At 44.8% G+C, this 13,718-nt stretch overlaps 1 protein-coding gene across 1 annotated transcript in view; it reads right to left on the reverse strand.

The window, feature by feature from the left end:
• DNAH2 (dynein axonemal heavy chain 2) overlaps nucleotides 1-13,718 on the reverse strand; it is a 197,087-nt gene that overhangs the window by 115,748 nt on the left and 67,621 nt on the right. Inside the window, exons 25-33 of the mRNA XM_018572866.1 lie at nucleotides 12,647-12,808; nucleotides 11,634-11,737; nucleotides 10,362-10,518; nucleotides 9,388-9,470; nucleotides 8,575-8,755; nucleotides 6,874-7,012; nucleotides 6,004-6,221; nucleotides 3,169-3,261; nucleotides 575-700 (exon numbers count right to left, since the gene is read on the reverse strand). Coding sequence (XP_018428368.1) covers nucleotides 575-700; nucleotides 3,169-3,261; nucleotides 6,004-6,221; nucleotides 6,874-7,012; nucleotides 8,575-8,755; nucleotides 9,388-9,470; nucleotides 10,362-10,518; nucleotides 11,634-11,737; nucleotides 12,647-12,808 — 1,263 coding nt within the window. The remainder of the gene's footprint in view (nucleotides 1-574; nucleotides 701-3,168; nucleotides 3,262-6,003; nucleotides 6,222-6,873; nucleotides 7,013-8,574; nucleotides 8,756-9,387; nucleotides 9,471-10,361; nucleotides 10,519-11,633; nucleotides 11,738-12,646; nucleotides 12,809-13,718) is intronic.

The following is a 13,718-nucleotide window of genomic DNA, read 5'->3' on the forward strand; positions in this document are numbered from 1 at the left end:
TTGACTTACAGGAAATGTGTATAACTTCATCAGCCTGTATAGTTAGATCTACCGATCATTTTGATGTAAAACATTTTTTTACTGAAGGTGACCTCTGCCTATGCAGTTTTAGTAATATGCTTAGTATGACCTGTTCAGGGATGTGACAGGTTCACTTCAAAAGAAACTTGTCCTTAGTAAAAAAAAGTATCTTCACTGTCAGCAGCAATACAGTCACATACCCTGCGTACTTCCTAAACCAAAACTTGGAAACCTTAATATGCAAATCTTTATATCAGTAAGCACCCCCCACCCCAACTTGGTACCCCCCCACACTTTTTACCCTTTGGCTATTCAATGTGATGGGAGGCCCCATTACATGGGTGGAAGCAACACACTCACAAACAGTCTTTATTACTCTGTTGTTATTGACGTTAAGGCCCAAGTAGCACAACTGAGCTTTCATTGGTTGCGTTGTTTCCAAATGCTGATACAAGTATGGCCATCATTAGACTGATTATTTCTGATGAGGTTGATATGGCAGGCACTGAAATAAATGCCAGAGGTTATAATGAGGTGAGGTTTTACCACCTACCTGTCCTGCCCACTCCTTCACCCACTTGTCGCGTTTGCTGCTCATCTTCTTTAGCGCCAGACGACAGTTTCTGAGAAGCTCCTTTAGTGTCCAGCGCATGGTCCTCTCGATGTCGCACAGCCAGGCCTATAGGAAGAATGGGGGATAAACCTTAGCTACCTGAATTGAGGGATAAACCTTAGCTTCCTGAATTGAGGGAGAACCTTAGCTTCCTGAATTGAGGGAGAACCTTAGCTTCCTGAATTGAGGGAGAACCTTAGCTTCCTGAATTGAGGGAGAACCTTAGCTTCCTGAATTGAGGGAGAACCTTAGCTTCCTGAATTGAGGGAGAACCTTAGCTTCCTGAATTGAGGGAGAACCTTAGCTTCCTGAATTGAGGGAGAACCTTAGCTTCCTGAATTGAGGGAGAACCTTAGCTTCCTGAATTGAGGGAGAACCTTAGCTTCCTGAATTGAGGGAGAACCTTAGCTTCCTGAATTGAGGGAGAACCTTAGCTTCCTGAATTGAGGGAGAACCTTAGCTTCCTGAATTGAGGGAGAACCTTAGCTTCCTGAATTGAGGGAGAACCTTAGCTTCCTGAATTGAGGGAGAACCTTAGCTTCCTGAATTGAGGGAGAACCTTAGCTTCCTGAATTGAGGGAGAACCTTAGCTTCCTGAATTGAGGGAGAACCTTAGCTTCCTGAATTGAGGGAGAACCTTAGCTTCCTGAATTGAGGGAGAACCTTAGCTTCCTGAATTGAGGGAGAACCTTAGCTTCCTGAATTGAGGGAGAACCTTAGCTTCCTGAATTGAGGGAGAACCTTAGCTTCCTGAATTGAGGGAGAACCTTAGCTTCCTGAATTGAGGGAGAACCTTAGCTTCCTGAATTGAGGGAGAACCTTAGCTTCCTGAATTGAGGGAGAACCTTAGCTTCCTGAATTGAGGGAGAACCTTAGCTTCCTGAATTGAGGGAGAACCTTAGCTTCCTGAATTGAGGGAGAACCTTAGCTTCCTGAATTGAGGGAGAACCTTAGCTTCCTGAATTGAGGGAGAACCTTAGCTTCCTGAATTGAGGGAGAACCTTAGCTTCCTGAATTGAGGGAGAACCTTAGCTTCCTGAATTGAGGGAGAACCTTAGCTTCCTGAATTGAGGGAGAACCTTAGCTTCCTGAATTGAGGGAGAACCTTAGCTTCCTGAATTGAGGGAGAACCTTAGCTTCCTGAATTGAGGGAGAACCTTAGCTTCCTGAATTGAGGGAGAACCTTAGCTTCCTGAATTGAGGGAGAACCTTAGCTTCCTGAATTGAGGGAGAACCTTAGCTTCCTGAATTGAGGGAGAACCTTAGCTTCCTGAATTGAGGGAGAACCTTAGCTTCCTGAATTGAGGGAGAACCTTAGCTTCCTGAATTGAGGGAGAACCTTAGCTTCCTGAATTGAGGGAGAACCTTAGCTTCCTGAATTGAGGGAGAACCTTAGCTTCCTGAATTGAGGGAGAACCTTAGCTTCCTGAATTGAGGGAGAACCTTAGCTTCCTGAATTGAGGGAGAACCTTAGCTTCCTGAATTGAGGGAGAACCTTAGCTTCCTGAATTGAGGGAGAACCTTAGCTTCCTGAATTGAGGGAGAACCTTAGCTTCCTGAATTGAGGGAGAACCTTAGCTTCCTGAATTGAGGGAGAACCTTAGCTTCCTGAATTGAGGGAGAACCTTAGCTTCCTGAATTGAGGGAGAACCTTAGCTTCCTGAATTGAGGGAGAACCTTAGCTTCCTGAATTGAGGGAGAACCTTAGCTTCCTGAATTGAGGGATAAACCTTAGCTTCATGAATTGAGGGATAAACCTTAGCGTCCCGAATTGAGGGATAAACCTTAGCTTCCTGAATTGAGGGATAAACCTAAGCTTCCTGAATTCTGAATTGAGAAAGCTGGTTGGATGACCAGTGAAATGTCCAGTTGCCTTGACTTATTTTTTACAGATATACCATGACCTGGATAAATGAGAACCTGCACAGACACATAGCTTCCTGAGCTCACAGATCACCTTTTGCACTAGATGTAGCCTCCTAAGTTTGACAGCCATCCAGCTGTACCCCTTACTGACTACAACATACTGCCCATGGTGCGCTATTCTAACCTGCAACAACCTCCCACACCTTAGCCTGGTAGCCAACCACACACAGACTGAAAGCCACAAACAGCAGTCACAGCATTCATCAAACCTTTATGCCCCAAACAGCCAAACGCACATCCAAAACTGCTGGTCAGAAGGGGTTAAAGGAATCAAAAAGCCCTCCAACCAAATCAGTGTGTGGTTCCTTCTCACCATAAACTGGATTGTTTTACTGTCTCATTGGGTCCCAAACTCTACTGGTCTCCTGTAGTCTCTTTGCAGCAACTTCCTATCCACTGTCTACTCCAGTGATGGTGGCAGGCATTTTTCAGGGGGGTTATCTGATGGTGACAACAGTGGACCTTGTCTGTGTAATGTATGCTGAATGGGCCACATGTAGTCTCTATCAGAAGCCTGTGTAACAGGGTGACCATGTTGTCCCTCTATAACAGAAAGTGTCCGGACAAGGGATCTTCAAAGTATTACATAACATAGAAGCCAAACTTACTTCCACAGGACCCTCTAAGAGGACGGGGTGTGTAAAGTCCACGTACTCGCCCTCTGCTGAGAACATCCCCATGCCTTCATATCTGTTACCAACCTGGCGAGAACAAAAACATATTAAGCCTAAAGAGAACCAATCGTGTTGACTCAGATTCGGGTTTATGCAAGAATCTGAATAGTCACCTTCCAATCATTATAACTGTATAGTCGTAATATTTAAAGAGTTATATTTGTCCCCTCACTTTTACTTACTGTGTGAGCCGAAAACATTAGCTGGAGTGTCAGGAGGTCAGAGGTCACTGGAGGTCTGAATTTGCTGTCCTATCCTGCAGACCATGTATGTAAGGTCAGGCGATTGACAGGCTAGGAAATGTGACAGACGTAAGATGACCTCTGACCTTACCATTTCCTCAGCGAAGGAAGCTCCCATATTTCTGTTCTGGCGAGTTCCTTTGATGAAGAAAAAGAAAATACTTATTTTTCTAGGATACGATTTAACACAGAGTAATACTTAACCTTCCTTTATGTTCCTCCTTGCCAGATCCAGTTCTGAAGACCTGATTTCCCAAAGCCACCTTTTTTGCCAGTCTCGTAATGGCTTTGTCACCCTTGCAGACATCATTATGAACAGATACTCCACAGTCCCTCAGTGTACTACTTAACTTTACTGCACGGTTCTACAGTCTTCCTCCTTTCCAATTTTAGTTCACAAGACCAATACCCCATAAGTGAACTTTTTGCCAATCTCCTACTGGCGTTGTCACCTTTCCTGCAGACATCATTACTAACAAATACTCCACGGTCCCACAGTCGTCCTCCTTGCCAGATCCAGTTTTGGTGTCTGATCCCTCGAAGCCAAAGTCTTTGCCCTTTCTCCTACTGGCCTTGTCACCTTCCATCTCAGGGACAACACATACTCCACAGTCCCTCAGTGAAATACTCAACCTTACTCCACGGTCCCACAGTCTTCCTCCTTGCCAGATCCAGTTTTGATGTCTGATCCCTCGAAGCCAAACTCTTTGCCCTTTCTCCTACTGGTCTTGTCACCTTCCATCTCAGGGTTCACAAACACAAACTCTACACTCCCTCAGTGTAATACTCAACCTTACTCTACAGTCCCACAGTCGTCCTCCTTGCCAGATCCAGTTTTAATGTCTGATCCCTCGAAGCCAAACTCTTTGCCCTTTCTCCTACTGGTCTTGTCACCTTCCATCTCAGGGTTCACAAACACAAACTCTACACTCCCTCAGTGTAATACTCAACCTTACTCTACGGTCCCACAGTCTTCCTCCTTGCCAGTTCCAGTTCTGAAGACCAATCACTTGAAGCCAATCTTTATTAGTCACCTTCTGGCCTTGTCACTCCCTCTTAAAGACCTCATCACGAACAAATACTCCACGGTCCCACAATGTGATACTAACTTTATTCTGCGGTGCCACAGTCTTCCTCCTTGCCAGTTCCAGTTCTGATGACTGATCCCTGAAACTGCCCTTTATCCCAGCCTTCTCCTGGCTTCGTCAGCCTCCCTCTTGCACATTTCATCACAGACAAATACTCCAAGGTCCCACAGTCTTCCACCTTGCCAAGGACAGTTTTGACAGCCGATCCCCCCACTCTTTTTTTCACTTTCCTACTGGTCTTGTCACCCTCCTTCTCACATACGTCATCAGGCACAATGCAGGACCAGTGAACACCACAGTTACAGCACTGTGCCTGGTGATGATGGAGTGCCTGTTTCCCCTACCAGGATGAAAGAGCCAAGGAAAGGACTATTGGCTGTAGGATTGCAGGACTGTGTAAAGAGGACATTTTTTTTATAGATCATCCCCTAGACCAGTGGTTCTCAACTTGTGTAACCTCAGGACCCCCATTTGTCCTTGGTTATTAAGTCGTGACCCAAGTTGCATTGCAATGGAATGCAAGGCATTGCGGTACCGCACGTTCCGATGCAGGCAATAGAACTGTGGCTGGGAGATGCGTTTGGTGTGCCAATCAAATGAATGGCAACACAACGCACCTCCCCCACCAGGTGCAATTGCATGGTACAGTGCATTAATGGCACAGAAGTAGTGTGAATAGGCCCTCAAAAACACTGACAGACACACGGTGCCGGGCAGCATATTTTGAATGACTGCTTGGTGCGAGAACTGAAAGTGCTGCGCTAGGGGGAGGCTGAGGAGTCCCTCACCTAGAAAAGTGGAAGGCACACGGGGACCTACTGAACACAAGGTCGTGACCCACCAGTTGAGAACCAAGACCCTAGCATTACATTCTGCATACACAAGGGAGGGACCAACTTTTAATTGTTTAATCTCTTGCCTGGAATTTTACCTTAACCTTCTTGATTGTATGATCCCTCCTGCAGCCATTGCTCTATAGGGTCTGTCTGCCCTTTTCAACCATGACATTTTGCCCTCCAGCAGACGTGTTTACCTCCATTGTGACTTCATGAACATTTGTTTTTGCTTGCGTCTAAGATGCTTTTCTACCCCATGTCAATGTATAAGTAACTCAAAGCAACAAAAAGCAGCTAACAGGAATAGGCCGGGTACTAGAACTACTGAGAAGTTACATGCCAGGTGGACACGGGGAACGAGGGGGCATAGCAGCCCCCAGTCATATATTACTATTCACTAAAGTGCATTTACACTTCTGTGGAGTTCGGCTCTAAGATGATACGTGTGTGAACAAGGCCTAAAGCCGTCATTGCTGAGAGAAACCAAGTACAGCATCCCCCTTCATGGCATGATGGTCATGACTACAGCACAAAATAATACTTGGACTTTTGATGACTACAGCACAGGTGCTTTTTATAGGTCATCAAGTACTGGACTATCACCTTCTGGATCTTCAGTGACTTGATGTTGTCAAAGCATTTCTTGAGATGTGATTGGACGGCCTCTGGGTTCCGGGACTGTCCAAGGATCTCCAGCAGGTCGTCGTTAGAAAGGAAGTAGAATCGTGGGAAGATTTGACGCTTTGTCTCCAGGTACAGGTCCAGGGACTTCTGTATACCCTCCAGAATCGCATTCATCTCCCCCAACTTCTCCAAGAGGCCTGAACACCAGATAAAAAAAAAATAACTGTAATTAATCATGTATATAATCCCGCAAAGGTTTTTTCTTTTTTTATGTAAAGTTATTAAAGAAGAGGAGACCTGACTTTTCTCTGCTGCAGTTAAAGGAGAACTATGAGATGAGTGATTTCCACTCACCTCATAGTTCTAGCCGACCTGTGACAATGAGACTGTCACAGGTCGGCTCAGTAGATCGGGAGGTGAGCGAACACATACCAGGTTCGCTCACCTCTATCTGCTCTCTCTTCCTATCTGCACGTTCCTTGTTAGCACATGAGCACTGCAGTATAACAGATTGGCTCCTGGTGCTGCTTCTCTCTCCCAGTACGGTCTGTGCTGTGCAAGGATTGCAAAAGGCTGATGCCAAGTCAGATTACTTCCTTAGCATTTACCTTAACTGTTAACTGGGCTCAGGGTGCTATGTAATAATAGTAATGCTCAGGATTATCCATTTTTACATGGAGTTACAAGCCTGAGAAATGCTAATGAAGTTAATAAAAAGAGAGCTGCATTATTTTGTGCATTTTATATCTGCCTGCAGTTCAGCTTGAAAGGGCATACAATGCGCTCCTTCAATCAGTGGCTTATATCTGCCATGGCTCTACGCATACCAGTTACAGCCACCCAACACACCTGGAAAATGGGTCCCACGTAGAGCATTGCTGTCATTGTTCAGCCTGTCCATGATGGTCTTCCAGCTGATATTTATCTGGTCAAACTCCGCTGATTCCTGGGGCAGTTGCTTCCTGATGTCCTCTCCCATGAAGATGTTCTGTAAGGGGGAAGACGTGATTAAGGATGGGGGCTGTTTTACTAAGCAAAAACAATAGCATGTGCAGTAACACAAAGGGACTGATTTATAGTTCTTCTGCCCAGCGTATAGCCACACGGCACTACCGTCACTAGATGGTGCTGTGGAGCATAGGAATTTCCATAAGGCTGGGGGGAAGATTTATAAATCAGCCCCATAGTGTCCAACCTACATGCCAAGTCTCAACAGCGTTAAATCAAAATACATGAAATAAATAAATATAAATGAGTAAAAAATAAAATAAATAATACAAAAATACCCATTTTAATTAAAAAATAATATATGATAATATAATTAACTAAATAAACGTAAGCACTTAAAATAAAAGTAGACAGCAAAAGACTGAGACTGGGGACTTTATGGCCAAAGTTTATATTTCAGATTTTGGTGCTGGGGAGACTCCCACCTTGAGAAATGCTGGGTGTCCTATAACCAGGCAGACTGAGGAAAGCTTGTGGCAGGAAAACATTTTCACAGGTGGATGTTAAACACGGGGTCCCCAAGTCAAGGAGTACCCTGTTTTTTTTAAAGCGACCTCACCGGAGCCGCTGGGCCCCCCAAAAAAATTTGGATCGCTTTCTTCAACCATGAATATCTGATCAGTTGAATCCAGTGCCTCCAGTACATATGTTCTGGAGATGGCCTCATCTGACTAACTCAATGACACAGAGGGTGTTTCCAAGCATGTAGGTAAAAATAAGACAGCCCATCAAGCTTTGCTACCTGAGTGCCCAGGGACTACTGTCCACAGCAGCACTGCTTCTCTTCCTATATAAGGCTATGGGAAGGGGAAGCAGCTCAAAGCAGGTCAAATGCAGATCAGAAATAAATCAACTGCAGGTCAGAAGGAGGCCAACTGCAGGTCAGAAGGAGGCCAACTGCAGGTCAGAAGGAGGCCAACTGCAGGTCAGAAGGAGGCCAAATGCAATAAACTCTGATCAATCTCAGAGGAGTCTTAAATCTCATATAAATAATATCCAACAAAAGCCCATGCTCTTCTGCCCAGGCCCTTACTGTGACCCTTTCCTTTATCCATATAGGGCAACCCCACTTCCATAGCAGCGTATACTCACCTTTTCTCACTATGACTCTGGCTGCCAGAAGTAAATTAAATACCCCACACTGCCGGGTATAGGTGAACATGTGACTCCCTCTGCCTCATGTGTCAGCTCTGGTGCCTGGTGATTGGCCCATCACTGTCACATGGGTTCAGGGAAGCACAAGTCTATATAGAGCTCACAAAAGGTATTCTTTCCCCAGCCTCAGCATTCAAATGGAGATGCAGAGGAATGAAGAAAGGGGAGTATATGCTGCTGGAGAAGGGGAGCTAAGTGACCCTCTTATTTTGCCCTGCATGGGCAAAGGCAAATGTCGCTTTAAATGATTTTTTGTAAAACAAATATTGTTGAAAAAAAACAACAATATATAAATATGTAAAATGTTAAAAGTTCAAAGTAAAAAAAATTGGCCAAAAGCCACAATGGTTCCTCTTTAAGCAACTCTCTAAAGTGTCTTGGACTCACCTCAAGGTACAGCCACTGTCTCTGCACAGTGAGGATCATTTCTACGACCTCCAGGATATGGGACAGACAGCGTTCCCAACGGTCCACGTCCTGCTCAAAAGCTTTCACGAATGGTGATGCCTTCATGGTGGAAATGCTGACTTGGTTGTCTTCTAGAGCCTGGAATGCTTCGTCCGTTCCTCTGTTGAAAAATGTATTTCTTGGGTGATTGGTTCACAAAGATTAGTCACCCATGTGCCACCATCCCAAATCTTGCCATATGTCATATAAGTATGTTGTTTATGACTCAATTACATAAAGATGAACAGATCTTTTTTGCCAAAGGCATGTCATGATCTGATCTTCCTGGCACTGACAAGATCCTATGCCAGTTAAACACTTGGCAACCTTCTAGGAAATTTTTGACCCTCCGATCAGCTTTCAAGCAAACCAATTGGCCACAAGTTTACTTCTTTTCCAGTTTCAAGTCACTAAAATGTTCCCCTTTTAGATGTCAAACATGCCATGTAATACCCAGACCGTTCTGGTATAGAACCAGTGGTATGCATCCCACAAGCCAACTGTCAGTGTGTGGCCAGCTTAAGGGCATGTGATCAGTTAAGAGGACCACTGTTAAGGATGGAGAGCCACACTCATGGGAAGCTTACGTTTAGCATTGCATCACACATCATGGATGTTACATGGGATACATAGGAGTCTGTTTAGCTCTTTTAGGAGAACCTCATCACGCTTTCTTAGATCCAATGTTGTGGACTTTGGTTATCATTCCTTTATTAGGTCCCGAAAACAACTTCAACTCTTTATATCACCTACCTCAGCCGATGGTGGCCCTTGTCTTTGTAGGGGCCAATGTCCAGCCTGGTCTCCTCCCACGTTCTTGTGATGTTCTCCAAGGCCTTGGTACAAATACAGGGAAATGATGTCAAAGTGAAACTGCACATTATTTGCTCTCTTTTAAAAAATATGAAATGTTAAGGCAAGAAGGCAAGATTATAAAATAATATTTAAAAAATCTATTTACCTAACAGTAGCCCAACACAGTAGGCAGCAAACTGGCTCCATGTACCTTTAAATGTGTCCAACGTCTGGGGGCACACAGGGCACCTGAAATACTCGTCTTTGGTCTAACTCCACGCAATGCAACAACCCCATCAGCCAGTAGAGAAGCTCCTGCACTGCAATGTGGGATACTATGGTGCACATCAGCTGATAATTATGCAACTATGCAAACTATATTGATTGGCTGCGGGGCAAGGCAAACCGTTTATAAATTTGTGCTTCGATCACACAGAGAAAAGCAACAGGTTTACTTTAATGGAAGCCCCACCAGCTGTATATAGTCATACACTATGGCTGCAACAACTAATCGACTAAATCGATAATAATCAATTATGAGAATAGTTGTCAACTATTCACATCATCGATTAGTTGGTTGGAGAGAGAGAAAATGTTTTATACAACCAATCGATTAGTTGAAAAAATAATCGGGCAACTAATCGATTATGAAAATAATCGTTAGCTGCAGCCCTATCATACACATTTAGCTGCTAGGAGAAAATAAAATACCTCATACTTCAGGGTATCAAGGGGCATGTGCCTCCCCTTACTCCCTCCCACGTGACCGTGCTAGAGCTTGGTGAATGGCTGCTCCAGCAGTCAGTGTTGTCACATGGGCATGGCAAGTCTTCAGCCCTGTGTAAACTGGGGCTGTATAAACTGTAGGCACTGAAAGATTCTAGATATATATCACCAGACTGGAGAAGATGATGACTTGAAGGGTGTCTTACTTGCTCAATGAACAGCTCCTTGGTGGCAGCAGTGGAGATTTCATTGATCTTGTCCACGTGGTGGTCAAGGCCTAACTCAACAATTTTCTCCAGAGTAAAGTCATCTCCCTTCTGGTCAAAGGGCCTCTGGATCTCCTGCTTGACCTGTGTCCAGTGTCTGGAAAAGATTGAAGAAAATGTTTGTTTAAAGTACTTCCTACTATTGCACAGCCTCGGCACAGCCACAACCTGCATGCTGCTGATCGAGACTGATCATTATTAGTTTCCCCAATTTAGATAGAGTTGATATATATTACAGCAAATAATGACCCAATCACATTTGTTTCTTATACTTCCCCACCAGCTATTCAGGGGCTAATCTTACCAGGATGTTTTTGGGAGGAACATGAAACAACTGGAAGTGGCCCCTGCACATGCAGGGAGAACATATGAAGGTGTAGACAGTGTTCCTGGTGGGATCCCAGACTCAGGATCCCACATCTAGGAGAATGTAATACTTTTTAGTAAGAAAGAGAACAATGTTCAAAGAGCTTTAAAGCTAACCTGTCATGCTACAAATACTGACCTGAAAATGACCAGTACGCCTATATGAGCCCATTTCAAAAACATAGGCATCAATATAGAGTTGGCCACTCCTTTCTGGTTATTGCAGCCTCCACCCTTTTAGGAAGGATTTCCACAAGATTCTGGTGTGTATCTGGGGGAATTTGTGCCCGTTCAGCCAAAAGAGCATTTTGTGAGGTCAGTTACTGATGTTGGATGAGAAGACCTGGCTCAGGAACAGCATTCCAATTCATCACAAAGGTGTTCAGTGGGGTTGGGGTCAGGGCTCTGTGCAGGACACACAAGTTCCTCCATAGCTCCACATGTCTTTATGGAGATGACTTTGTGTAGAGGGACACAGTCATGTTGTTATAGAAGAGTCATCCCTAAACTTGCTACAAGGTTGGAAGCGCACAATTGTCTGAATTGTCTTTGTATGCTGTAGCATTAAGAGTTCCCTTCATTGGAAAGACCTGAACTCAGTCATTTGGTGGTGGCCCATACCTATATACTGCAGTAATAACCTGGACTTAGAAAGTATCCTTTTTTGTAATCACAAATTCTGCATTTTTCCAGTGATTACTATTTCCAGGGCAGACATTGGCTACCTGGTCTCTGCCTTGGGATCTCAGGGGCTGAAACACAGCCTGAACAGTGATCCTCTACAGCAGCAGAAATATAGAGGAACCATCAATAAACATCAGAAAATCATGGAAGGACATCTGGTACCTCTCCCGCAGTGCCGGGTTCCGCAGGTCCACAATAAGAGGCAACGTCCTTTTAAACTGGTCAATCCGCATCCTTGATGTCTCCACCACATCCCAGTTTTTATCCTGTGAAAAGAAGATTGGGAATCTCTTGTAGCATTGGGAAGGCAGACCCAAACTCCTCAAAGTTATACAAATATCACTTTGCCCCGAGTGAAGGTCCCTCTAAATCCCATAATGTAATGCGTCACCTCAGCAACCTACAGTATTGAAAGGATAATAATTGCTTTATGAGATGCATCAAAGTGTGGCTCTGCTAATACTTAATGTATGCTTGATATCTGCATACTCAGTGCACCGAGGCTTAAAAGAAAACTATGGGGTAACCTTTTTATCCCATAGTTCTCTATAGGGTCACAGGAGGACATATTCTAACGTCCTCCCATGACCCAAAGCTCAGTATATAGCGAGCTATATACTGAGAGTGCCGCAGCCGGGACGGATCCCCACAATAATGTCGAGATCCACCCAGCTGGCTGATTGACACACGGACTCTGCCTATCTAGAGCCAGAGCCAACTGTGCCCGCCCACTCTCCCATCCGTTCCTCTAGTCAGCGCTGGAGGATCGGAGGGGGAATCTCTACGGGGAGCGATGACTGACAGTCACCGCTCTCTGCAAAGAGATGATCAGGAAGTGAGCGAGCGACGGTATGTGATCACTCACTTCCCAATCAATAGAGCCGACGTGTGACAGTTTCAATGTCACACGTCGGCTCTAACTATGAGGATGTGTGGAAATCACTCACCTCATAGTTCTCCTTTAAGTAACACTTACAGGTCTTGTCCCTCCACTAGCCTGTGACTGGACAGTGAAAAAAGAAGCAGGCAACCAATGAGCTTATCTCTCTGTCGCTTGTTTTTTGCGCTGCCTCTCCCGCTCCAAGCCTGAGCTCTTTTGTACATTGGATGTGGGTGTGTTTTCTTTTTTATCTGCATGGATTTCAGCTTTAAATCAGCTTAACAGAAGCTCTCACCTTCAGCTCTCTGCTGAGTTTGCTCAGCCTCTTGAACAGGCCTTGTGCCGTATTTTCCATAATCTCCGTCTGCAGTGTAAGGAACCGACCAGATTTCCAGTCCCTCCAGTTCTGTTCCCATTCCTTCGTGGCTTCCCACACCAGCTGTAGAGAGTCCAGGTCCTGTGGAGACAGAAGAGACCATATATTGGGGTTTAGAAAAGCGGGAGGGGTGGGACAAAATAGAAGACGCAGACAGAGGGAAGGATGCTTTGTCGGGGATGAGATTCTAGTTGATTGACTGCTATGGACACAATAGAGGAGTTCCTGTAGTTTTGTATATGAGCGGCAACGAACCTCCCAAATAAAACGGGTGGAAAAGCTCAAAGATTTGCCCATGAAAACCAATGAAATGCCAGATTACTGCTGTCATCTGTCCCTTTACAAATCAATGCTCCTGCTAATGAATGCCGGGGCCTGAAGGCTGCACTTTAATCAGTAAAGGGTTGCATGTGGTCCTCCGCCCGCAGGATGGGCACCAGAGACATAAAGTCTAGCTGGGAGACATTTATTTTTCTAATTTACTATGTAGCTCACACAATTATAATTTTTTTTCATAAAGCTCTGTTTTTAGCTTTTGTATCCTTTGTTACAGCTCAGTTATTGCCTTATATGAAAGAACACATCCCCGGCATCCCTTTAGACATGCATGCTCCTGATTAGTTGTGCAATCTGCTGTATAGTTGCTTGATTACACTCTGTTAGGGTGCAATTAAACAACTGATCAGTAGATTGCATAGCTAAAGCCTGCAGCACCCAGTGACAAGGAGGGAGGAGCATGCATACTGTATCTGAAGGGATTCTTTATTTTATATAACAACTGGGAAGTAGCGGGCTCTTGAAAGAAGATTTAGGTTAGGGTTAGGGGAGGCAGGGTGCTGTGACATTTACAGGAGCATGCCTGCCCCTCCCACCAAACCAAGGCAAAGATCAGCAGACAGACCCAGTGATGACATCAAAACAAATGATTTAATTGAACATTTTTAAATGCATGTTGATCAGCGAGAGTGGTGGTGGGTTGTGGGGGGTGGGG

The sequence above is a fragment of the Nanorana parkeri genome, unplaced genomic scaffold (genome assembly GCF_000935625.1).
Source record: "Nanorana parkeri isolate BGI_ZX_2015 unplaced genomic scaffold, ASM93562v1 scaffold2150, whole genome shotgun sequence".
Lineage (NCBI taxonomy): Eukaryota > Metazoa > Chordata > Amphibia > Anura > Dicroglossidae > Nanorana > Nanorana parkeri.